A 27,496-nucleotide genomic window follows, 5' to 3' on the forward strand; every position below is an offset into this window, starting at 1 on the left:
TAGGTTATTGATGCTGTATTGTCTTAATCATTGAAGACAACGAGAACTTGGGGAAATTGTAAAAATATATTTGAGGTACAAAGTCTAGAAAAATACCGACTTCAAAAATTATTGAGGTAAAAATTCTTAAGCAACACAATGAAGTCGTCGGTAAAATTATCTTTGTGGACCTGTTTATCTCTTTTTCAATTTCAATAAAAAACCCATTAGAATACTCGCATATCTCCAGCAAAAGCCACTAATTTTCTCGGCAGAGTCCCTACCAGAACAACAGTATTATTAAAAAAAGTAGAGAATAGACCACGCCATTCTCATTATTTCATTCAATATTGTATAACCATAAGATTATATTCCAGAATACCAAGAGTAGCATTAACAAAATAGCTGGAGACTGACGCAAATCCACGGCCCAACCGGAAATCGCCAGTTCCGCCGACAATTGGAAACTCTCGCCGGGATTGAAACACTGCGTTGCGCCCCAAAATAGTGACACCGCTACCGTTGTGTTTGCCGCTGGTGAAAACAATGGTCATGGCCATAAGTAGACAGAGCTCTTCTTGGGACGCGAAACTGTATAGCCCCTGAGCCCTACCTACAAGCTCGGACGTGAGTTCGGGTCCCTTGGTTAGTGGGTTGTCAAACATGTTGACTTGTCCGAACAAGGTGGTCGATGGCTTGATGATCTTGGGTGGTGGAACCACTACGAATGATGTCTGGCCATAGCCTGAAACGATGTCGTGAAAGTAGAAGTGGAATCGGGTCAGCTTGGGTTTTGAGTTGTCGAGCTTCTGAAACCATTGGTCAAATTCTCTATTTTCTTCGATGCTGCTACAGTGCCCTAGTAATGGTATGAACATGAACAGAGCTATGAAGAAAAGGTTTGGAACTACCTTCTCCATTTTTCACTCTTGCTGAGCAAAACAAATCAAGACCGAGGATGCATTTTATAGGAGGACTGGGGAATCAATAACATTATTGTCTTATTATTTTTAATGGGTAGTTCACTTATTTTGCCCAATGTTTCATACCTACTGATGCTATGAATCCTCTTTTGAATGTGGGAGAAGAAAAGTAGTGGCCTACTGATGCATGAGACAAAAAAAGAGACAAATGAAAAGAAAAACACTTTAATAGTTTAGGGTTTTGTCTGTGTGGTTTTTTTTTTTTTTTTGATAAGAAAAGAAAAACTATTTAAAGAAGGAAGCCTCTTGGGCAACCAAAGTTTACAACATCAAACATTAAAGCTCTAGCAGCCTCATTTGGGACCCTATCACTCCAAGACATAGGAGAAACAACATCATGTCCTAAATTTGCAATAGCATCAGCTACAAAGTTTGCTTCCCTATAGATATGCTTAAAGGTAATTTGAGAAAAGGAAGCTGCAATGGTTCTAATGTCTTCAATCAATTTGAGAAGCCTCCACGGTGGAATCACCATTCCAGTAACTGCATCAATAACCAGCTTTGAGTCTCCTTCAACTTCAACTCTTGTAAAACCTTTGTCTTTGGCCGCAATTAGACTATCCCTGAGTGCAGTAGCTTTTGCAACAGGGGTAGAAGAATTGCCAACACTCTTGGTTGCAGCAATAACTGGTCTTCCATTATGGTCTCTGATAACAAAACCACTAGCAGCTGAATCTCTTCTAACTGAGCCATCAAAATTGATTTTAACAAAAGAACTAGGAGGAGCAGACCACTTAATTGTGGTTGAAAGGTTTGAAGTTTTTGCTCCACTAGTACTAGTGTTAAAATCAGCAAAGCTTTTCATTATTGCTTCAATGGACATAACAATTGACATAGGATTGACAGAAGCTACTCTGAAAATAACATCATTTCTAGTCTTCCAAACCTGCCAGCATAAAGTAATAATCTTTGCAAACAGATCAGCATTGTAAGGTTGTAGTAAAAAAAGTTCCTCAAAAACTTTGAGATATCCTTCCTCCCAGTCTACTGGGGTGTTAATGTTTGCCAACCTCCACACTTCCTTAGTGAATTCGCAATAGCCAAACAAATGATCAGCAGTCTCATTATCTCTATTACAGAGAAGACACGAGTTATCATTAATAATCCCAAACCTGGACAGTCTGTCCCTAGTTTTGAGTCTTCCTCTAAGTAACAGCCAACCAAAGATTTTAATTTTTGGTTGAACATTAAGCTTCCAGAGCTTATTAATTAACTCGGATTGGCTATGCTTACGAAGATGATCATATTGCAGCCACGTAGCAGATTTAATAGAAAATCTACCATTTGAGGAGGGACCCCAAATATATTCATCTTCCTGCTCACAAACAGGTAAAGGAATGCCAAGAATCTGCTTCACAATATTAGGGTCTAGAACAGAAGCAAGCTTTGCCGTATCCCATTTACCATTAATAATATACTCAGCCACTGATTCTTCTAGGTTAATCGTATTCCTTCTATCATCAGGAATGAAATCAAGTAAATGACAATCAAAGGCCCAATTAAAAGTCCAAAATTTAATATTCTTACCATTGCCTATACTCCACCTCATTCCTTTCATGATCAGGTCTCTTGCATCCAAGACACCATTCCAAGCAATAGAGTTCTTCTGTCTCTTCTTGGCCTGGAAAAAAGTAACCTTTCTTAGATACTTTCTTCTCATAATTTGTGACCACCAGTTATCCTTATCATTAATAATTTTCCAAGCTAGCTTAGCTATAGCTGCATTATTAAAATAAGCTGAAGGTCTAATGCCCAAGCCACCTGTTGACTTGGGTTGGCACACTTGCTCCCAAGCAACAGGAGCACATTTCATGTCTGAGCCCCAGAAAAAGGATCTAACTTGTTTATCAATATTGTTGGTCAACTTCTTTGGACATTTAAAACAAGACATAATGTGATTGGACATACCAGCAATATTAGATTTAATAAGGGTTAGCCTACCTGCCCTTGAGAGTGTTCCTTTCTTCCACCCAGACAACTTATTTGATAATTTAAGTAAAAGTTCTTTTGCATTGATAGAATCCTTCCAAAAAATAACATTATGGATACCCAAATACTTACCTATTGTAGCCTTTTGCTGAATGTTCAGAATATTTACAATATCATTTTTGAGACTAGAATTGACATTTGGAGAAAAATAGAGAGAAGATTTATGATAATTGATTTTCTGACCTGAAGCACCAGCAAAGAGGTTAAGAATTTTTGAAATGTTCCTTGCTCCTTTCTTAGTAGCCTTAGCAAAAATTAGACAGTCATCAGCAAACATGAGGTTAGAAATTCTAAAACCACGTGGTGAAGATAGAAGGCCAACTTGTGACTTATGGTTGATAGCTAGAGCATTTAGGTGCCTTATTAGAGGCTCCATAACTAAGATAAAAATATAGGGTGAGAGGGGGTCACCCTGTCTAATACCTCTAGTTGGTTTGAACCAACCAGAGGGACTACCATTAACTATAATTGAGAAAGAGACAGAAGATATACAATTTAAAACAAGCTTAATCCAAGTATCATGAAAACCAAACCTCTTGAGGCATTGGGAGATATAATCCCAGTTTAGGAAATCATAGGCTTTTTCAAGGTCCAACTTGAGTGCCAAAGCACCAGCTCTTCCTTTCTTTTTTTGGAAGTCCGAGAAGATTTCATGTGCAATCAGGATATTATCCTGGATGGCCCTTCCTGGAGCAAAAGCTCCTTGATTTTTTGAAATACACTTTTCTAGCAGAGGTCTTAACCTTTTAACAAGAATTTTGGAGATAATTTTATAAGAGACATTACAGAGGCTTATAGGCCTAAAATCATTTACTTTAGTAGGATTATCAATTTTGGGAATCAAAGCAATATTAGTATGGTTAATTAGGTGTAGAGAATTACTATCAATAAAAATACCTTTAACCATGGGGATGATTGTATCCTTAACTTCATTCCAACAATTTTGATAGAAGGAGGCATGCAACCCATCTGGACCAGGTGCTTTAAGTGGTCCAATAGCTTTAACAGCTTCTAGAATTTCCTCATCTGTGACCTGTTTGTTCAAAAGCTCATTGTCAGAGTGATTAATGCATGGCTCAATAATGTCAATAAAATCATGTAAGGAGTCCCTATTAGGGATATTATCAAGATGGAATCTCTTTTTAAAATCATGGATGAGAATATCAGCAATGTCATGGTCTGTAGTTGCCCAATTTCCAGAGCCATCTTGAATTCGTGTTATCAAGTTAGATTTCTTCCTAATATTGGCCTGAGCTTGGAAGAATCTAGTGTTCCTGTCTCCTAATTTGAGTCAGTTAGCCTTAGCCTTCTGAGCCCAAAATAGTTCCTCATCTTTATAAAGTTTCAAAAGCTCTTCTCTGACTTGAAGATCCTGCTCTTTCAAGTAGTTAGACATAGGTGAAGTCATTAACTGCTGTTGAATAAGATTACTCCTTTCATTTAGATCCTCTAGCTTCCTGAAGAGATTTCCATAGACATTTTTGTTCCAGCTTTGAGCTAGACCAGAGAAATGACCTGCAATGGTAACAAAATTCAATAAAGGATTAGTATTGAGTTTTTGGTTCCAAATATTTTCAACCAAAGGTTTAAACTCCTTATGTGAGAGCCAAATTGCTTCAAATTTAAAGGATCTATTTTTCTTTTTCTTCACGTTATTGAGCGTTAGACAAATAGGTCCATGATCAGACCCAATAATTGGAAGGTTTTCCAACTTAATATCTGGACAGTCATTGAGAAGGCATGTGTTAACACATGCCCTATCCAATCTCTCGAAAATAATGGAATCATCTTCATGTTTGTTTGTCCAAGTATAAGGGAGTCCAGAAGCTCTCAAGGAGAAAAGATTTTCATTGTTTAAAAAATCACAGAAATTGAGCATATAATTGGTGACTACTTGGCTCCCACCAAGTTTTTCATCAAGGCTAGTAATGATGTTGAAGTCTCCCATCAGTACCCAACTTTCATTATTGGGGGGGGGGGGGGGGGGGGTTGTAAATGAGCAAGATCATTCCAAAGCCCAGCTTGTCTATCTTTTTGGGGATAGACATAGACAAAAGTTGTATAATAAGACTTAGTAGTGACCAAATCCTTAATAAGACAATGGATAAATCGATCATGAGGTTCAATCACATCGACTTTAACTAAATTTGATTTCCAAAGAATCACCAAACCACCACATTGCCCTAAGGCTGAAATAGCATAAGAACTATCAAATGGAAGGTTCTTAAGTTTATTGACAATGGAAGAAGAAGAAGCCTTTGTGTCCAGAATACAAAGAACATCAACATCAAAACAAGCAACATAGAAATGGGTTTGTGCCACAAAGCCCTCCCAGGCACTCCCCCGGCTATTCCATGAGAGTATCTTCATTACTCAAGATTAAAATTTAAGGAGGTGCCACCCTCCGTATTGATCATAATAGCATTAGCCATATTAACTATCAAATCTTTAATCCGTTCCTTATGATTTATGAAAGCAAAACCAACAAACACCCAATTAGGATTACCAAGTATAGCATTTCCACATGTTCCAGTAGTACAAAAGCGAAACAACTCAAAATCACTTTTGTCCAAAATACTAAAATCATTGCTACAGTAAATAGCTAAGTCATTCTTTTTGTTAGCAGGATTTCCAGAATTTGTCTTGGCTTGATAGAAGCTTGCATAAACAAAACCCCATGATTCCTTGGTGTAGGGCAACTCACCCACAATAACAGTAGTCAGATAGTCCTCAAAACAACAATGATCAACTAAATTGATATTAAAAGAAGACAACAATTGTAACCAATTGAAATAAGAAAGCTCAGAGAACAAACCTGATTGGTAAAGATAAATTTTGTCTGTGTGGTTGAAAAATTCGTTTACATAGGCGAAATAGAATGGCCTCTCTTCCATTCTCTTTGCTTTATTTAGTTCAACATCTGCAAAATTTATTAGCTTTTCATCAACGTGATAGTAGTTTGTATTTCTTTCACTAGTTATTTGGACCGCAGGAGTTTTGAAATCAACGAACTTAATAGTGTTCTGCTAGTGGTCTGTGTTTCGAAGCCATCATCCTGGAATGGAGGGAAATCCCCTAACCAGGGTGATGGCAAATAACTATGTTATATTTTGCTTGAGATTATATATCATGTTTTTCTTTTTAAAGCAGATTCAAGAGTTGTGCTTCAATTAGATGTAAGCTCTTTCTTTGAACGTGCCTAGACAGCTAGCTTATTTTGGTTTTCTAAGACATTTAGTGAGGAAAGACTGCCTATTTTCTTAAATGCTTGGATCGTTATAATTTGGGATTCCCTTTTGAGTCTGCCAAAGGGTTAACATAGGGCTGTCATTCGGTCTGTTCGAATCGGTTATAGGTATTACCAACTTCAAAACCAAAGCTTTTAGTATTAAAATTGAGTTACCAATTACCAACCAAAATTTTCAGTTTTTAATCATATCTACCAAATTCGGTATTTCGGTTTTCGGTATTACTAATTTTAGAACAAATAATTCTTTGTAATATAATAATTTTTTGTAATATAAATTAGAATGAACAAAATTAGGTTTTTCAATTTTATAGTCGTAAATTTCGTATTCATCTACTAATCATAGCTTTCTTTTTGTATATATGACATCAAATTTTAGCCATTTTCAATAAAACTAGGTTATTTAACCATCTTGGACTAGGTTACTTAAAATACATGTACTATTAATGTAGTATTTTTTTTGAGGTTTGGACGACAGTAGTAACCACACACACACCCTCATGCAGTGTATCCCCGCGTAGCCGGACTAATCACTGCACCGCAGACGCATGAACCTTGGTGTTTAATCAACCTAGGTCCCTCAAATCTGCTGGCCACGGGGTGGAGCTGTGATTTGAACGCTAGATCTGGGGGTTCCAGACTAGGCCGCTCGACCAACACACCACACCACGTGGTTACTATTAATGTAGTATATATAGTAATGTTCATACTATTATAAAATTCTTAATATACTTGTATGTGTTGAAAACCATAATATATAAAGCTAATATTTAGATAATCGGTAGATTTGGTATTTACCAAAACCAAACTAACTTTTTCGGTAATTTTTTATTTCGGTTTTATCAGTCTCGATTACCAAAAAGTCAATTTACGAAACCTAAAATATCGATTGGTATTCGGGTCGGTTTGGTAATTACCAAACCAAGTGGCGGCCCTAGGTTAACATCATCCCTTCAAATTGATGCTTTTGGTTTAGGGTATTGATGATGTATTGTCTTAATCATTGAAGACGAGGGGACAGGCGTTTGGAGCAGCTGAGATGGGATTAGGGATTATACTACCCGCATTATTTATTTCATGAATGTTCTAAACGTTAGGGAAAGATGGGTGTGTGTGTTTGGTGGGGTGGTAAGGCTTTGGTCTCATATATAAGAGGTCAGGAGTTCGAGCCCCATCAAGGGTGGGAATGGGGTGGGGTTTTAAAAAAAAAAAAAACGTTAGGGAAAGATTATATAATACACTTACCCTATTTCATCTAATATGCAAGAAAAAATTTTGGTAGGTCGGATGGTTTCATCATATCCAGCTTTTATCTTGCATAAAATTTCCATCAACAGTAATATTTAGAACTTTCATCTAGATGGGTTGGAATGGGTGTTAGAGAACTTCAACTTTCATCACCCAAATCCACTTCAAAATTTCTGAAGGCAAAAGGTCACACCTTCTTCACTTGGCTTTCACCAATGTAATACTTAACTCACTTTTAAAAATGTAACTTAGTTCACTCAATTTTGAAAATTGGTAAATTCGTGCTTAAACAATAAGAAACTACTATTTAAAATATTTTTAACCTATATTTGTCAGAATCTCAATCGACACTTGAAAATTTCGATACATATGGAAATTTTAATCAAAATCAAAATCAAAATTCTGTACCTTGATCTTAACTGGCCAATTACGTGACTATTTTTAATTGGCAAAGATGAAATTACCAAAATGTAAGACGTTATATAAGTTAAGTGAGTAAAGTAATAATATGTTTTTGAGATATTTTAATCAATTTTCAAAAATAACTGATTTTATTTTATTTTATTTATTTTGGAAGGGTGTCAATCCATTAAGAGTAAATGTAGTTAATATGGGAGCAATGGTTCGGTATATTCGAAGGCTCTCTCTCTCGAGGGAACCCTAAAGGCCGGTTTTTGTTCTGGGCAATCATCCTCGTCCGGCGGCGCCTGGGCGCATCGGCTGGCCTTTGGCCTTGTCGTCGTCATGAGGTTGGCTGCCGGACGGGTATTGAATGTACTATTGCTCATGGGATGGCATCTGATGGGGGTTTTGCTCGGGGCTTGTGGATGGTCCGACTGGGATGGAGGCAGAGATGGCGATTGTGCTAGCAGATCTGGCGATCGAACCCTGATGTCGGCGTCATTGATCTGTTGTTTGGCGGTGGCTCAGGGTTTGGTTTCTCCGAGGCGACATGGCTCGTGCGGGTTTGGGTTGTCGACGGTATGCTTGTGGCGGTGCGGATCGAGCGGTGCAGGTCGTGGTGGCGTGTTCTGTGGGGTTTGGGTCGCATGAGGTGGATCGTGGGGCGTAGATTGGAACGGTGCTGGTCGTGGCGGCGTACGGCGAACGGAGTTTGGCTGGCTGGTCTGTACGACGGGGATGGAGTTTGGCTGGCAGGTGGACTGGACCGGACCAGGCTATTGGGCCTTGGGTGGACCTTTGCTGATGGCATCCTATTTGGGCTTTGAGTTTATGGGCTGGGGTTTGACCCTGGTTTCTCAATTGGGCTAGGGTTTAGGCCCTTGGCCCAACTCTATGTTTTTAGCTTTTTTGTCTAATTACACTAAGTTCCCTTGTATTAGGAACCAAACACCCCTTTGTGGTAGGGGCCTATATTCTATGTCTCCATTTTATCCATAGTTTATAGGCTCACTTTAAGTAAGCGGTTAGTTCGAATATAGGTGGTCTATTTCTATGTATCACAGTAGTTTTGCTACAACTTCTTGATCTGTCTTGTTGAAGGCAGCAGAAGGATATGTAATGGCCATCTTGGCATGCGTCAATGAAATCCACATTCACTTCAAAAAAAAGAGTAAATGTAGTTAACAACATATCATGACCCACCCTTTGCAGGGTATGTTAATATTGAGTTATGTAAAGCTATCCTAAAGCAACCTACATGCAATTACCCTAACATGAAACACAAGTAACCAAGATAATGCTAGGGTTTAAGAATGAAGTATGCCCTAACTTATTTAAAAAACCATAGGACTTCCCTACTCAGAAGGGGCTTCCCCAGGATCAGTACTAGCTGGCACCATTGTCGTATCCTCCTCCACCGGAGTAGCATCGGCCTTGTCATCAACCATTTTCAAAGCACGCTTCACTCCACTAGCTGAACTGAACATTCTCTTCTTCCTTTTCTATGCCCCCACCATAGATGATGCAGACTTCGACTTCAAGGAATTTAGATCCTCAACTTTTGGTTTGTTACGAGCTTCAATTGGACGTCCCACCTTTCTCGATCTTCTTAAGAGACACTATCAACATTCCAGCATGTTGAGGGAGTTCAAGGGCAAGCTTGAAGTTAGGGCATTTTTTTGCTCGTGATTATATATCATGTTTTTCTTTCCGGATTAGATTTAAGAGTTGTGCTTCAATTAGATGTTGGAAACCTTGTTCAGGTTTTCCAAGAATTCTATTAGTTGATTTAGTGCGCAAATGCTTGTTTCTTATTCCGATGTTTGGATCATTATTTGGAATTCCCTTATGATCGAGTCTGTCAAAGGGTTAACGTCCATGAAAATGAAGGTTGTATACCTTCGAATTGATGCTTCCGGTTTAGGTTATTGATGCTGTATTGTCTTAATCATTGAAGACAAAGGGGGTACGACTTGGAGTAGCTGAGATGGGATTATACTACCTGTTTGGCTCCAAAACTAGTCTGGCTAGCAAACAGTCTCTTTTGATGTTGTGATTGTGCGAGCGTGCCAACACTGTGGGGTGTAATCGTCGGGGCGTCCCTTGACCTGACTTCTTATCCAAACGTTGTGGACGAGGAGAGCACCAACCTCGTCACCAGATTCTTTCTTATTCCTTTTAGAAAAGGACTTTCGCCTTACGGATAAGGATTTGTGGTGTGATCTCTTGCGTTCACCGAATCGATACTTAACGTTGTAGGTTAAGCAGAGAAATCACTGGGATGTAGGAGAAAGCATGGGTTTGCTAAAGCGTGACTTTAGCTTCGCTGGGTTGCGAGGGCGTTACCCTTGCTTCGCTAGTTTCAACTAGGTTAAAGGTATGTTTGCTCCGGAGAGACTTTGATAATCTGTGCGACTAGTTGATTGAAGAGTTGTTTTTTGTTGATGATAGCCTTCCTTAATTGACCCGCCATGCATGAGCAATTATATATATATATATATAACAAGATTATATATACCTTCCTTGATGATCGCGAGCAAGGCGATTGTTTCCTTACCCAATTGTTCGCGTTCGCTTCCTTGACTGCAATATATGGGGAACTTGATAATTACCTTGCATGGCTCGCGTAATCTCAGCCATATATGCAGCTTGCATGTTTATCTTCCCATTTTGCAGTCTTGGTAATCAAGCAATAAACCACCATTAATTATCAAATCTCTTGATAATTACTAGTAAATCAATAAATATCCACATTAGCCTAGCTCGAGGTTGCTTGATTTCTAAATAGGCTTTATTTAACCTCTAAACAATATATTCCGAGCTTATCGAAAATATATAGTTTGGGCCACGGATATTGGCCCGTTCTCTTTGAATCACTTCTGTAGGAAAAAAATGTTAATTTTGGATTCAAACACTACCTGCATTCTTTGTTTCATGAATGTTCTACTTCAACTTTAGGTAAAGAACGATACACATTCCTTCAATTTTATTGCATCCAATATGTCTTATCATATCAAGCTTTATGCTCGCATAATTTCTCCAACATTTCAGGATTTCTGATACTTCAACTTACAACGAGAACTTTGGGGAAATTCTAAAAATTATTTGAGGTACAAAGTCTAGAAAAGTACTGAGTTCAAAGATTATTGAGGTAAAAAGTCTTAAGCAAGACAATGGAAGTCGTCGGTTTAGAATCTCCCAACTTTTCTTTGTGGACTTGTTTATCTGTTTTTCAATTTCAATAAAGAAACCAAACCCATTAGAATACCCACATATCTCCAGCAAAAGCCACAAATTCTCTCGGTTAAAAGTCCTACCAAAACAACAATATTATTCCAATAAAAAAAAGAAAAAAGAACAACGATATTCTTTTTTTTTTTTTTTGAATAAGAACAACGATATTCTTAAACAAGTAGAGAATAGACCACGCCATTCTCATTATTTCATTCCATTATGTATAACCATGACATTATATTCTAGAGTACCAAGAGTAGCATTAGTCCAACCACATTACCAGAACAACAGTATTATTAAACTAGTACCACGGCATTCTCATTATTTCATTCAATAATGTATAACCGTAACATTATATTCCACAATAGCAAGACTGACATTAGCAATATAGGTCGAGGCCGACGCAAATCCACGAGCCAACCGGAAATCACCAGTTCCGCCGACAATTGGAAACTCTCGCCGGGATTGAAACATTGAGTTGCGCCCCAAAATAGTGACACTGCTACCGTTGTTTTCGCCGCCGGTGAAAACAATGGTCATGGCCTGAAGTAGACTGAATTCTTCTTGGGACGCGTAACTGTATAGCCCCTGAGCCCTGCCTACAAGCTCGGATATGAGTTCGGGTCCCTTGGTTAGCGGGTTGTCAAACACACTGACTTGTCCGAACATGGTGGTGGATGGCTTGATGGTCTTGGGTGGTGGGACCGCTATGACTGATGTCTGGCCGGGGCCTGCAATGATGTCGTGAAAGTAGAAGTGGAATCGGGTCAGCTTCGGTTTTGAGTTGTCGAGCTTCTGAAACCATTGGTCCAATTCTATATTTTCTTCAATGCTACTACTGTGTAGTAATGGCATGAACATGAACAGAGCTATGAAGAAAAGCTTTGGAACTACCTTCTCCATTTTTCTCTCTTGCTGAGCAAAACAAATCAAGACCGAGGATGCATTTTATAGGAGAACTGGGGAAGCAATAACATTATTGTCTAATTTATTTTAGTAGGTAGTCAACTTATTTTACCAAATGTTTCATACCTATCCACCTTTTTGAAAGTGGGAGAAGAAAAGTAGTGGCAGCATGAGACGAAAAAAGACACAGAAAAGAAAAACACCTTAATAGTTTAGGGTTTTGTGACTTTGAAAATTCGTTTACATAGGCGAAATAGAATGGTCTCTCTTCCATTCTCTTTGCTTATTTAGTTCAACATCTGCAAAATTTATTAGCTTTCATCAACGTGATAGTAGTTTGTATTTCTTTCACTAGTTATTTGGACCGCTGGTGTTTTGAAAGCAACGAACTTAATAGTGTTCTGCTGTTGGTCTGTGTTTGGAAGCGATCATCCTGGAATGGAGGGAAATCCCTTAGCTAGGGTGATGGCAACTGGCAAATAACTATATCATCTTTTGCTTGAGATTATATAACGTGTTTTTCTTTTTAAAGCAGATTCAAGAGATGTGATTCAATAAGATGTCAACTATTTCTTTCGAACGTGCCTAGACAGCTAGACTTATTCAGGTTTTCTAAGACATTTAGGTTTCGTTTAGTTCACGGAAGGGAAATTAATTCCCTTGTCTTTCTCATGGAGATGAGAAATTAAAATTCCTGTCAGGTTTCCCTTCCTATGTTTGATAAGCAAAGAAATCATTCAGGAAAGACCATTTGATTTACCTTCCAGTGTTTGGTTGGTGTAGGAAAGGAAGTTAAAAAAATATCAATGTTTCAATAATACCCTTGTATTTTAAAATAAAAATAACATCATGGAAATTCAAAAGTACACCAATTTTAGCAATAGCACATTTGAGCATCAAAATTTTCGTAATAAATGCTGGGAAAGGAGAAGGGAAAATAAATCTCATGGTTCTGAAAGGAATGATCTTTCCTTCTATTTTTCCATCTGTCCAGGAAAATACTTTCAAAGTTTGTGCCTACCAAACAAAGAAAATGAATGACTTTCCTTTCCTGATTCCTCAAAGCCAGGAAAATACTTTCAAAGTTTGTGCCTACCAAACAAAGAAAATGAATGACTTTCCTTTCCTGATTCCTCAAATCCGTGAACCAAACATGGCCTTAGTGAGGAAAGACTGCCTGTTTTCTTATTCCAAATTGAATTGTTATCTGGGATTCCCTTATAAGTCTGCCAAAGGGTTAACATACATGAAAATGAAGTTTATATCCCTTTATATTGATGCTTTCGGTTTAGGGTATTGATGTTGTATTGTCTTAATCATTAAAGACTAGGGGGTGTGAGGGTGGGGAGGGGTTAAGGCTTGGAGCAGCTGAAATTAATGGGATTAGGGATTATATTACCAGCATTATTTATTTCATGAATGTTCTAAATGTTAACTAGGGAAAGTATATATAATACACTTTCCCTATTTCATCTAATATATATGCAAATGGTTAATTCAGCGAGATTTCCTCTCGAAACCTAGCGGCTCTCTCCTAAACCCTAGCTTTCTAGTCGGCGCCTTCTGCTGCCTTCTTTTCTTCACTTCCTTAGTGGCTTCAATCAACGCCGTGACTGCCAGTTTTGCTGCCTCTCTGGCACTTTCTGAAGGGGGTAATGCCTCGAATCTGCGAAAGATTGGAGGAGGTCCGGTTCGCCGATCTTCTCAATCTTTTCTTCTAGGAAAACCTCTCACCCGTAAACCGGTTGACTCAAATGCTTTCAAATCTCATTTCTTCCGGACTTGGATGGTGGAGAAGGACTTCAGGATTCAAGAAAAGGCTGATAACCGGTTCCTGTTCTCTTTTAATTCAGCCCGGGATCGGAACAAGGTGCTTAAGGGCGATGTGTAGTGTTTTGACAGAGCTCTGATATGTCTGGATCAGTATGATGGTATCCTCCCCATCGCCGACGTCCTTTTGAAGCATGTTATGATGTGGGTTAGGGTTTCTGGTATCCCTCCTCTTTATGAGGAACCTGACAATTTCATCCTCATCGGAAACCTGCTGGGTGGTTATCTAGACTATGATAAGAGAGAGTTTCGAAAAGGTATCGTTCGGATTTTTTCTCTCATGACATCTTCAAACCGGTTTTTCTTGAGTGTAGGGTTTTCCTGGCCCCAGGCGTTGAGCCTATTCTGCAGTTTCAGTTTGAACATCTCAAGGGGAGATATCCTTAGTGTGGATTGATTACGCATTCTGGGGCTAAATGTAAGGAGCCCAATGCGACTATAACTGCTCTTAGGTTTTTGAAATTCGGTGTTGGCCCCTCTACCTCTAGTGGCGCCTTCTCCTTCTCTGCCCAGACGACTCGAGATTAACCTATGCCTTCTTCTTCCTTGCTAAAAAAAAGAAGCCAATCATTCGTCGTCTAGAGCGTTCAACTTCTGAACTTGCTGCTCCTAAGGATACCGTGCACACAACGTCAGAGTTGGAAGGCATGGATCAAGAGGTCGTGTTGCAAGAAACGAACACTGGGTTGTCCTCAATGGAACTTTCTGAACCGGGTACGAAAGATCTTGCTACTACTTCTGCCATGCAAGCTGTGCATAAGCAAACCCTGACCTATAAGAAAAGAGGTCGACAAGAGGCAACTGTCCCTTCTCCTAAGATATTTAAAACCATTCTAGGTGGTAAGCTTCTCACGCTTCATACGGAAGCTCTTGGTTTGGCTGAAGCTGAGGATGATGTTGCATTGGTGACACTGAAGAAGAGGGTGGGTAGACCGCTTGGAAGTAAGAACAAGGGTCCCTGGTCTCAAAAGAAGGTGGGATTGACCCCTTTGCGTCTCACCTATCCTTCTACTACTACTGCTCAAGAGATTGGCCCTAAAGTTAAGGGCAAGGGGAGACTCTAAGTTTCCTGCTTCTGTGCCTACCATTTGTTTTATAGTCTTTGGCTATGTAAGTTAGCTTCTCTAGTTGTACACCAATTGAGGTATCTAGGCGAGTAGGTTGCTATGGCAAGATCTTAGATAGTTTTGGGTTTTGCTCATTTGGCTAGGCACTTGAATAATTGTGCCTATTTTACAATGAGGGTCACTTGTAATTTGTTTGGCGGCTTGTGCCATCTAGAACTGTTGGTATGAGACAACATGTGATGTACGTGCCTTCTCGCCATAGATAAGTAATGAAGTTATCTATTTCTCAAAAAAAAAAAAAAAATCTAATATATATGCAAGAAATAATTTTGGTAGGTTGGATGGTCTTAGCATATCCAGCTTTTATCTTGCATAAAATTCTCATCAACAGTAATACTTGGAACTTTCATCGGGATGGGTTGGAATGGGTGTTAAAGAACTTTCATCACCCAAATCCACTTCAAAAATTCCTAAGGCAAAAAATCACATATTCATCACTTGGCTTTAACCAATATAAACATGTTCACCTGGTCAGTAACTAACCAAATGAACTGTGTTCAACCACGCTTGGATATAAATTCAACGGTGAAAGAATTGTTTTTAAAATTGAGTTATTTTGTTTTCAACCTTTGGATTTACATCCATTGGTGATTGAGCATAGTTTCTTTGGTCAGTTACTGATAAGGTAGACACTACTATTCACTAATATAATACTTAACTCACTCTTAAAAATATAAATGATTAAATTTTGGAAATTCGTAAATTCGTGCTTAAACAACTACTATTTAATTTTTTTTTAACCTATATTTATCAGAATCTCAATCGACACTTGAAATTTCTATCAAAATTTTTAGGATTAATTACAGTTTACCCCCCTGAGGTTTGGGGGTGTCATCATTTCACCCCCCAAACTCTAAATTTCACTTTTTTACCCCCTGAACTTTCCAATTTCAATCAGTCGTGTCCAATTTCTCCTATTCCGTCCAAATTGGACTTTAACTCTGACTTTTAAGGGGTAAAATGGTCATTTCAAGATTAAAAAATAAAAATAAAAAATTCGTTTTTATTTTTTTATTTTTTTTTATTTTGTCTTCAACATATACACCACAAGTTATAATAGGTTTATAAAAACAAAAAAATACTCTAGGTGGTTAAAAGCCGCTCGCTGGTCTACGATATTTGTGATATATCTCTGATAAAGTGAAGAATTTTAAGATATATCCCCAATAAAGTGAAGAAATATCTGTAAAAAATAATTTTACACATTATCTGTAAATAAATATCTGTAAAAATGATTTTACACACTCGCTGGTCTACGATATTTGTGATATATCTCTGATAAAGTGAAGAATTTTAGGATATATCCCCAATAAAGTGAAGAAATATCTATAAAAAATAATTTTACACTTTATCTGTAAATAAATATCTGTAAAAAATGATTTTAAACAAATATTTCTTCACTTTATTGGGGATATACAGATATTTACAGATAAAGTGTAAAATCATTTTTTACAGATATTTCTTCACTTTATTGGGGATATATCCTAAAATTCTTCACTTTATTGGAGATATATCACAAATATCGTAGACCAAAAATGATTTTACACAGATATTTCTTCAATTTATTGGGGATATACATATATTTATTTACAGATAAAGTGTAAAATTATTTTTTTACAGATATTTCTTCACTTTATTGGGGATATATCCTAAAATTCTTCACTTTATCGGAGATATATCACAAATATCGTAGACCAGCGAGCGACTTTTAACCACCTAGAGTATTTTTTTGTTTTTATAAACCTATTATAACTTGTGGTGTATAGGTTGAAGACAAAATATTAAAAAAAAAAAATGACTTTTTTATTATAATTTTTTTGTCTTGAAATGACCATTTTACCCCTTAAAAGTCAGAGTTAAAGTCCAATTTGGACGGAATAGGAGAAATTGGACACGACTGATTGAAATTGGAAAGTTCAGGGGGTAAAAAAGTGAAATTGAGAGTTTGGGGGGTGAAATGATGACACCCCCAAACCTCAGGGGGGTAAACTGAAATTAATCCAAATTTTTATAAATTCAACATATGAAAATTTTAATCGAAATCAAAATTTTATACCTTGCTCTTAGTGGGCTAATTACGTGACTATTTTTAATTGGCAAAGATGAAATTACCAAACTGTAAGACGTTAACTAAGTTGAGTTGAGTGAGTAAAGTAATATTTCTTTTGAGATATTTTAATCAATTTTTAAAAATATGTGAGCTTCCCCCCCCTAAATGGGAAGGGTGTCAATCTAGTAAGAGAAAATGTAGGTAACAACATATCATAACCCATCCTTTGTGGGCTTTAATATTGAGCCATGTAAGGCTACCCTAAAGCAACAAAGATGCAATTACCCTAGCATGAAACACAAATAACCAAGAAAATGCTAGGGTTTAAGACCGAAGTTCGCCCTAACATATTAAAAAAACCGTAGGACTTTTCCCTAAAGGGAAAGTTGTCAATCCAGTAAGAGTAAATGTAGGTAACAACATGTCATGACCCACCCTTTGCACGCTATGTTAATATTGAGCCATGTAAGGCTACCCTAAAGCAACATAGATGCAATTACCTTAGCATGAAACACAATTAAGACCGAAGTTTGCCCTAACTTAGTCAAAAAAACCATGGGACCTCCCTACGCAAATGGGGATTCCCTAGGATCAGTACTAGCTTATACTGTTGCCGTATCCTCCTCCACCGGAGTAGTATCGACCTTATCATCAACCATTTCTAAAGCATGCTTCACTGCAATAGCTGAAGTGAACTTTCTCTTCTTCACCTTAGCCCCTGTCGTAGATACAGACTCCAACTTCTAGAGATTCCCATCCTCCACTTTTGGTTTGTTACAAGCTCCAAGTGGACATCCCACCTTTCTCTTCTTAGGGGGAGATACTATCAGCAGTCGGGACCATCGAGAAAGTTCTAGGACAGACTTGAAATCTAGGGAGATAGGTACAGTTTTCGGCGCAAGCACCACAGATTTGGACCGCTTACTATAAGTAACCAACTCCATTGAGGCTGATTGCTTCATAACTAAAATCATCAGGATCTCCATTGCGACACGTCGTGTAGGAGGTGCGGTAGATTTTGGCGCCGCAAGAGCACAAAACTGATTCAACTGATCATCTAGTTCTTCTGCATATATCCCAGGCAGCAAAAAGGTAAATGAAGATGGTGTTGCCAAAAAAGGATTAGGGCTCCGAACTTGGGACACATACTGCTTCAGACTGGCAGACACTACCGCCGACGTTTGCTGCACACCTGAGCCCCTGCTGACCCTAGAATTTGGGTTACGGTTAGAGTTTGACAAGCCATGGCTCTCTGCAACTACTGTGACACTGGGCATATCTGGAGGACTGCCGCATTCTTGGGGAAGATGCTCCAACAACCCACAACTTTGGCAGAAACCTACTGTTTTCTCATATTTAAAACTCAGCATGGCCACTACATCAAACCCAAATTCAAAAGCCATCAGTAGGAATGTCTGCTTCACCATATCATAAATGCAGTGAGTGATCCAAACCCTACACAATTGCCTCGACGAATCCCCTGCTTTTCTAGTTGGATGATCTGCCCTAGCATTGCACCAACTTTGCCACTGCTTCGTTTGTAAACAACACCGATGGTAGCCCGAAAATTTTCACCCATACAGGAAAGGATAAGATCGAGACCGCCATTACATTAGTGAGACCATCGTACTTGGCCAGAGCAAACATCGAACGACCATAGAACCATGGCCCTCAATACTAGATCTGCCTAACTCCTTTCTTCTTTATTTGAATTCAACACAATCAATCGATCACCCTAGCTTTTGATTGACAAGTAATTCTTCAGGCCCAGATTGAAGTCATTGTGCTCATAAAGGTCTTCGGGTGGGGTTTCTGTTTCTAGGAGAGAAACCTCCCTATGACAGACTTGGCTTCTCTACTATAATTGCTTTTTGCTATGATCTGCTATAATTTGCTATTAAGCTACCACAACAGCATCATCCAATCCAACAGCTAATAATAAAGAGTTTACAAACTCACATTGGTGGACTTGGAAGCATCTTCTTCTTCCCTTCCCTTCCCTTCTCTCTCCCCTTCTCTATAACTAAAACTAAAAGTGTTGCAGACAACTTTCTCAATGAAAAGAGTTGCAGCCATCCTTCTTAAACACAAAATAGCCATTCTTTCTTGTAGAATCGTTGTAAATCTGTATGTAATTAGGATTTTATTTAATTAGGATATCCTGTAATTATGGAAAGTTTGTTTCCTATTAGAGTTAAACTACTCCTTTGTACTTGTATATATACCATCATTGTGGGATGAATAGAATTATCGAATTAACCCTGAATTGAAGTATTCTTTTCTACTTGGTATCAGAGCAGGTTCAATCCTTTGAACTTGCGCTGCATCCTTTGAATCCTGAATCCCGAAGAACACCACAAACCGCTGCGTACCACCACCATTGAAATCAAACCATCTCTGAATTTCAAACCGCCATCACCCTACCTTTTTTCGGAAGAAGAAGAGAAAAGAAAACTTTTTTTTCCAAAACATTCATATCCATCTTGAAACCCTAGAAAATCCAATCCTGCAAAAATCCTGACTTCCTCAATGGTGCAATCAGAGAAATAGGCTATGGGGCACTCGGTAACTACCGAATTTTCTGTTATAGCTCAACGCAAACAGGGTCCTCCTATAGGCTTCTCAGGACCTTCTCCACACCGTCCTCTAGGTAAACCAAATCCATATGCAAACAAAAAGTGCATTATCTGTGGGGAATTAGGTCGTAGCAAGGAGCGGTGCTATGAAGTGATTGGTGGGACTTCACCAAGAAACCGCTAAAGAATCTGGGCAAGGCTGCTGTTGCTACTACAGAGGAAGTTTACCTAGACAATGCCTCCGCTAATGTAGCGCAGTCAGGTATGAAGGGTAAGGTTACTTTTAATAGTACATGGATAATTGATACAGGTGCATCTGACCATATGACCAATGACCCTAGTCTTGTGAAAAACCTTAGACGTTCCCCTCAAAATGTTGTCTCTACTGCTGATGGTACTCCAACTCCGGTCACCGGAGAAGGTTCTATTGCTTTATCTGATACCTTAACCCTTGAATCTGTCTTAGTTGGTCCATCACTAGCTTATAATCTCCTGTCTGTTGGTCAAATTATTTTAGCTCTTGCATGTATTGTGACCTTCTATCCGTCATTCTGTGTGTTTCAGGACATTTTGACTCGGCGGATTCTTGGTTATGGTGTTAGAAGGGGGAAATTATACTATCTGGATCTGACAGAGACTGGAAAGAAACAGAAGCATCTTTTGGGACAAGCTAATAAGATCAACGGGGTAAAGAATGCGAAGGAAACTGTATGGTTATGGCATCGCCGTTTAGGTCATCTATCCTTTAGTTATCTTAAGAAGCTGCAACCTCATTTGTTTTCAGTTGTTAGTGATTTGGATTTCCACTGTGACATTTGTGAACTGGCCAAGAGTCACCATATTTCATATTCACCAAGTCTTAATAAAGTTCTGTTCCTTTTATGAAGATTCACTCTGATGTCTGGGGTCCTGCGAAAATTCCTTCTCTTTCTGGAGCTCGGTATTTTGTAACGTTTATTGATGATTGCACTCGCATGACATGGGTGTCATTACTGAAGAATAAGAGTGATGTGTTTGGAATGTTTACCAAATTTCACAAAATGGTGGCAACTCAGTATCAACAATCCATCAGAGTGTTTCAGTCTGACAATGGTGGAGAGTTTGTGAATGGCCCTATGATTGAGTTTTGCCGGTCACATGGAATTCGTCATCAAACCTCCAATTCTTATACTCCTCAACAGAATGGTTTAGCAGAACGGAAGAAAATGTAGTTGATGGAAGTTGTTCGTGCTTCCTTGTTTAGCATGAATGTACCTCGGTCCTATTGGGGAGAAGCAGTGAAATCAGCAGCATATCTTATCAACCGTACTCCTTCACGGGTGATTGAGTTTCAGAATCCTCATAAGAAACTTCATACACTTTTGACCATCTCTTCTATGCCTAATTTGGAGCCCCGGTTGTTTGGGTGCACAGCTTATGTTCATATTCCCAAGCCTCAACCCAGCAAGCTTGATCCCCATGCCCGTAAGTGTATATTTGTTGGTTATGCTGACTTCCAGAAGGGTTATCGATGTTATGATCCTCTTATTGGCACTATACATGTCTCTCTTGATGTTTCTTTTCGTGAATCCGAGCCTTATTACTCAAGGGGAGCTTCTCAGTCTTCCCTTCAGGGGGAGAGAGGTTGTGAAGGGAATCCTCGTTCTATTATTGATTTTGATGCCATTGAAGACTTGGAAAATTTGGAGGAATGATTTGAAGGTAGAAATTCTGAAACAGAAAATGCAGTTGCCGAACAGAGCATTGTGAATTCCGAAACAGAAAATGCAACTGCCGAACAGAGTGTTGTGAATTCCGAAACAGAAAATGCAACTGCCGAACAGAGCGTTGTGAATTCCGAGACAGAAAATGCAACTGTCGAACAGAGCGTTGTGAGTTCTGAGACAGAAGAGATGACTTTTCTGGATAGTTTGAATCAAAATCAAGACATATATGAAGCTCACACACAAGATATTCCCCCTTCTGCATCACCAACTGAAGATCCCAGTCAGAATGATCCACCTCAGGTACCCCTAAACTTTAATGAGTCTTCTGGGTTAGAAAGTGTCGAACCTAGGAAATCACAAAAGGTTACCAAGGGAATTCCTAAGAAACAATATGAACAAGATATCAAAGCGAAAGCTAAATACCCTATAGCTAATTTTATGTCTAACCATAGGATTTATGGGTCACATGTAGTTGTTGTTGATCAATTATCTACTGTATCTATTCCTAGTAACGTGCATGATGCATTGACGGATCCAAAATGGACAAAGGCAATGAATGAAGAATTGGAAGCTTTTCAAAAGAATGCAACATGGGAGCTAGTACCCATGCCGGTTGGAAAGAAGACTGTAGGATGTCGTTGGGTATTTACTGTCACTACAAAAAAGAATTGCATTGGCTTCACTACTTTGCGTCAGCAAGCAATTGTCGTCGCCAATAGTTGCCTATTTGCATCGGCAAAATTGGGCCGTCGCGAAAATATGGGAGGTCTGCCACTGCGTTAATGTGCCGTGGTAATAGCTGTCGCAAAACAATGATCTATGCTTCGGTAAAACTTTGCCGACGCAAAGCATTTTGTAAATTGCTGCTGCATGGAGGTGCCGTTGCGTTAATACTTATTTTGAGAAGCCCACTTATTCGATTAGAAAAACACAGTCTCTCTTTCTCTCTCTCTTCCTCCATTTGAAGCCTTCAGCTTTGTTTCTATTCTCTCTGGATCTGACTCGTAGCCGATTAATCTCCAGGCCTCGACCAATCGTTAATTGAGGTTAGAAGTTGCTCGGATTTTGGTCAAATTGAAAACCCAAGCTTGAGCCATTCGATCTCTCTCTTCGTCAAACCCTAAAATTTCATTCCCAGATGCCAAGTTTTCTGCCAGTCTAGTCCCTGTCGAATCTATGCCTTATCTCCAGGCCTCCACCAAGGTAGTCTCTATTCCAACTTTTCCTTGTTCTCATTGATGTTGTTTCTGAATTTGATCTATTTTGATTTGGGTTTTTTGGGGCAAAATGGACCCAGATGGCTTTGGAATCCCATACATTTGGATCGTACAAAATCGACAGCAGGGAAGTGTTTTACGACACTAATCTATCGTATGCCTTGGTTAATTTGCGCTCTGTTGTTTCTGGTACCGTTCTTACTCTCTTATACTTATTAGAAATTTAGAATGTAGAAATAAGTATAAAAGTTGCAAACTTGATGACCAATTTCCCTCTTTTCTCTGCATGTCAAATCCTTTTGTTTTTGGTTTGAATTGAAATGGTGTTTTGGGTTCAGTCAAGACATTGTTTTGCTTATGAAAGTTGGAAAATTTCTTTCTTCTAGTGACTTTTGGTTGCTTGTAAAGAATGGTATATATGTGTTGAACTACTTGATTGACTGGATTTCATTTTTGAGTATGCATAACCATTATAGAAGAAAAGTGTTCCTCACTATGCTTGAATTTGGGTTTCTTTTGACACTGGAATGTAAGCAAATAATGGCCTGGTAGTTCCAATACTAATTAAGCACATACTGGATGGACCCTGTTGAACATTCTACATGTGTGTACATCTGCGTATTGGAAACATGATCGTGCAGTGTATGTGTTTGTATGCTTGCACTAGCATGCCTATCCATTCCAAAGTATTTGGATGAAGCCTCTTTTGCATGCAACTATATGAGTAGCAAGTTTCTGTGGAATCATATACTTAATTTGGTAAGTTGTTCAATTTGTTTGATTTGACATCATGTACATGTGCTTGTCTGCCCAAAGCATGAAGTAAAGCGCTTTGTTGATCTCACTGTTGATGATACCAGTGATCTTTGGATAATAGCCAAAAGGTTGGCAGTCGGCTTGAGAGCTACCACAAAGCAACATCTCTAACATTGATGATTCAAGTAAGTAGCCAAGGCCTTTTGATTAATAAATTCGATTTTTTTTTTCTTCTGTTTGATCTGGTATTTAGTCAATTATTTTGCTCTGGATATCTGTTACTGAAATCACTTGTTGACTAAGAGAACACTTAGTACATTATATACAAATGCATTTGACACTTAATTAATAGGACAAGTTCAAATGCTCAATCGGATTCATTGTGCCATGAATGCAAGCTGCTTAAATAGGATAACTAACTTATCCTTTAGCATATGAAGCTTCAAATTTGGGGTACAACTAATGTTTTTTATTTTTTGTCAAATGCAAATGTATTTTCTAATCAAAATTTTGTCATGCTTATAGTAACCAAGAACTCTCTTTGAGTCTAGAGTTTCTCTTTTTCTATTATTACTAGGGAGGCAAGGAGTATAGAAACTGTCCACGGACTTTCTGGTCTTACTTTGGTTTGTATTGCAGTCTCCTATTGGTTTTCTTTCTTCTCTTTTAGTCGTTTATGCTTAGCAGGTAACACAACTGTTTGATTAGCAAAATTTCTTTTATTGTGCACCTTCTGGAATATGCTATTCACAGATGTGTGGTGTTCTCCTGACCTAGATTTCATCATAACCGTGTCATCTTATGAAGTAGTTTTGAAGTCTTGGTAGTCTATATTGTCCCTATATGGAACAATTTCTACAGCAACTACAAATTAGCAGCAGGTGCTGAATTGGGGGAAAAGGGCACTTTAGTCATTAGTCAGGGTGGGATATTGACAGAGCGGCAACTACATAAGCAGTAGCTAATGGTTGGGGCATCTGTACCTTGGCCTTCATATAGTACATAACAAAGTGGCTTAAGATTTGAAACATTTCTACCACATACTTAGGGTTGAATTCTTGAAGCAATGAAATTGTTGCTCTTATGCTTCTGTAGCAGTTAAATATTAGAATGAGTCAACAGAATTAATCTTCTTTCAAGTTTATGGTTAATCCTTGGAATGTTTGCTGGTCAAATTAGGGTTCAGAGAATATAGTGTCAAAGATCAACCAACTCCATCCTGTCACTTTTATGCATAGATTCTTGCAATACAATACTGATGATGTAGCTAATTTACTTAATAATACCTATTTATACAGTGAAAGAAAAAAATTGGGAAATATCTTTATGAGATTTCGTATTAGGTAGAAACCCCGGAGCCTCTCCTCACTCTAGCCCGTCTTGTGATGCTAATTTTGTCTTGCTTGTTTGTGATTTTCTTCTCCTCACGTAGCCAGGAGATAATGATACAATGGCCTCTGGCTTTTATGTTTATGACTTTATCAACTGCTCATAACAAGATGGTTATTCATGACTCATGTGATATGATTTTTTTTTTTTAAAATTTTCGATAATTTAAATATCCTGTATTGTTAACTTTCTATGTACCTGGGCTAACAGAACCTTATTTCCTTGCCTATATTATTATATTGCAGGTGTATGGATGGGGCCGAGGGGAACATGGTAGACTTGGTTTCGGCGATAATGATAAGAGCAGTAAAATGGTCCCGCAAAAGGTTCATCTTTTAGCTGGGGAGGATATCGTTCAGGTACCAATTATATTGTTTTCCTTGCAAATCCTCTGATAGCTTTGCTTAGTTGGAACTTAGAATACATGGAAACCTATTTGAGTATATAAAGTCAGTGCAGTGACTGACACGTCAGGGGAGGTGGGTCCTGGACTAGTTCTAAGTTCTAACAATGCTTTTGTGGTCGATGGTCATAGACAGCAAATGATGTTAGGATTTCAGATATATTTTCTAACAAAGTTCTTATTCTGTTTTTTCGTAAGACCAAAAAGGGGTTTCATGTATTCTGATTTGGGAATTCCAAATCGACTAATTAAAGATGTTAGCTGTTTCTCCATATCAGTTTTGGTAGAATGGGTGAAAAAGAGGAAAGAGATCATCTTAGTGTGCTAGCCTAAGACATTATTTCATGATTTGAATCTCATTTTTGGCACTATGCCTTATAGTCTGAGTCAGAACATCTGTCAACGTTTCCTACCATTTGAAATAGACAATGATGCACTTGGCTTCTTCATCATTTGATTGAATGGTCTATGAACGACACGTTGTCTTTTGCCCATTGTCAATTGTTTCTCTTGTTTTGACTGCTCTGAAGCTCCTGCACGCTGTAGTAGTAATCTCAACTACTTTAACAGCTTGAGATAACTCTTGCTTAATTGTGATATAGGTGTCTTGTGGAGGCACTCACTCTGCTGCATTAACACGTGATGGGCGCATTTTCTCGGTAAGAAACTCTTACTGCCGTCATTAAGCTGAAAAATGCAAGTTCCCAGAATATCAATAACACTATTGAAAGACCTCTGTTGAAACTAAAAATGACTCTGAAACTTGCAAGAATGATCTGTTATCAGGCTTTCACCTTAGTGTGCATCTCGGTGACAGTGTTAGGTGTTTATCAGTTGATGGTAAGAATCATGAAGATTTGGATATCTATAGTAACACTGAGGAGAAATCTAGACATTCACTTTATAGCAAATACTTATAAAAAGAAGGAAAAAACGAAAAGAAAAGGTTGTGCTAAAATAAACAAAAATAACTGTGACAGTAAAGGCTTTCATAGTTTAAAGGTTCACCAATCATCATCCAAAATGTCATACCATTGTACTTGATTATTGTGCAGTGGAGGGAGGGGTTGTGCTTGATGAGAGATTTGCTTCAGTGATTTAGTGACTGGGTATAAACTTGATTTCAACTAGTTGATAAAAAAGTAGTACGTGTTTCTTAGTTTTCTCTTTGATTTCTGCCCTTCCATTTCATTATCAGTCGGCCTTCTTGGTGGTTTTTCTTTTAGGTTTTCTATCTGATAAAAGAAAATCAGAACTTATGTCTTGTGATGCTTATGCTTGAGCCTTATTCTATACAGATATTTTGTAAGGAGCCATTCTTCTATGGACATGATAACTACGATCAGCTAGTGAAACTAGCAAAGGTATGCATGCCGTTCATGAATCTGTCTTGGCAAAGGTTACTGAATACAAATTGTCTTGGCAACCAATACACGAGTATGAAATTGCATCTGTTTTGGTATGCCCTGTTATGAGTTAATGACTTATCCTCAGCTTTGGTTACTGGTTAGTCAAGGATATTGCTCAGTTTTGTACCCTGAAAAGTCTAAGTGATAATGCTACTTCAATTTCTCTCATGATATGAATTTAGGAGTTCAAATTATAGCTTAAACTCTAGTGCTATTTCATTTTGGTTAATTTTATATGCCTTTTGTCTTAGTATGACACTTCTGCCTAAGATGAAGCAGTTTTATATGTTTTTTATCTGCAATATTGTCAATGTGTTCAAGTCTCTCCTTATATGTGGTGGCATCAAATCTGGTTCAAGTCTCTCTTTGCAGATTTTGTTGAATCACAAGTTTCACATTTTCAAATACTTGTCTTCAATCTACTGATTTTGTTTACAAGAACTGAATTTTTACAGTGTAGGACCTATTGCTATAGAGAGAAGAAGAGTGGTGGAGAAGGAGATAGACACAAAGAAGAACATAGCTATCAATGAATGAATGAAGCAAAGAAGAATACCAATGCGGTTGAACTTATGCGCTTGAATTCTGATTATGTAGGTCATGATACTTAGCCTACTGAGCGTCAGCATTATGTATTTTAATTTTTGAATGTTTTTGTATTTTCAAGATTGGTGAAGTTGTATGAAATGTATAGAAATAATGTGAAAAAAACATATGAAATTATGATTTATATGGCTTCTTTTGCTCAAAATAGAAAACCTGGTATGCAAATTTGCATGCCAGGTTTTTTTTTTAATCAATAATATGCATTTTTGTGACGGCAACATTGCCGTCGCCAATGACCTTTGGCGACGGCAAAATTGTTGTTGGCGTCGCCATTATGCCGTCGCCAAAAATCATGCGACGGCGTAATTGCCGTCGCAAATAGCAATGGCGACCCCACCAACGACAACGGCAATTTTGCCGTCGCCTAGCCGTCGCCGTTGGTCTTTTGCGACGGCAATTTGGCTTTTGGCGACGGCCTTGCGCCGTGGCAAATTGAATT

The 27,496-nt window shown here is 38.3% G+C and overlaps 3 protein-coding genes across 11 annotated transcripts; 1 reads left to right on the forward strand and 2 right to left on the reverse strand.

Annotated features, from left to right (window-relative positions):
- Positions 1-165: 165 nt before the first annotated feature.
- LOC133735300 (dirigent protein 22-like) lies at positions 166-950 on the reverse strand. Its single transcript, XM_062162719.1, has one exon. It carries the CDS (start codon positions 897-899, stop codon positions 324-326), a length of 576 nt encoding a protein of 191 aa, XP_062018703.1. The 5' UTR covers positions 900-950; the 3' UTR covers positions 166-323.
- A 10,354-nt stretch (positions 951-11,304) lies between these two features.
- LOC133735439 (dirigent protein 22-like) lies at positions 11,305-11,991 on the reverse strand. Its single transcript, XM_062162842.1, has one exon. The coding sequence runs from the start codon at positions 11,983-11,985 to the stop codon at positions 11,413-11,415; it is 573 nt and encodes a 190-aa protein (XP_062018826.1). The 5' UTR covers positions 11,986-11,991; the 3' UTR covers positions 11,305-11,412.
- Positions 11,992-21,990: 9,999 nt separating this feature from the next.
- LOC133735644 (uncharacterized) lies at positions 21,991-27,188 on the forward strand. Of its 9 annotated transcripts, none has more exons than XR_009859193.1 (8): positions 21,991-22,480; positions 22,575-23,253; positions 23,355-23,435; positions 24,885-24,998; positions 25,645-25,701; positions 26,098-26,187; positions 26,341-26,406; positions 26,907-27,188. XR_009859193.1 is itself a non-coding variant. In XM_062163043.1 (8 exons), exons 4-8 carry the CDS (start codon positions 23,427-23,429, stop codon positions 26,982-26,984), a joined length of 324 nt encoding a protein of 107 aa, XP_062019027.1. In that variant the 5' UTR covers positions 21,991-22,480; positions 22,575-22,683; positions 23,029-23,253; positions 23,355-23,426; the 3' UTR covers positions 26,985-27,188. The 9 variants fall into 9 exon arrangements, 6 of the variants coding, with proteins under 6 accessions (XP_062019027.1, XP_062019028.1, XP_062019031.1 ...); XR_009859192.1 differs by having other exon boundaries at positions 26,098-26,151; XR_009859194.1 differs by having other exon boundaries at positions 26,098-26,151; positions 26,912-27,188.
- The last annotated feature ends 308 nt before the right edge of the window (positions 27,189-27,496 follow it).

Source organism: Rosa rugosa, chromosome 3 (assembly GCF_958449725.1).
Source record: "Rosa rugosa chromosome 3, drRosRugo1.1, whole genome shotgun sequence".
NCBI classification, from domain to species: Eukaryota; Viridiplantae; Streptophyta; class Magnoliopsida; order Rosales; family Rosaceae; genus Rosa; species Rosa rugosa.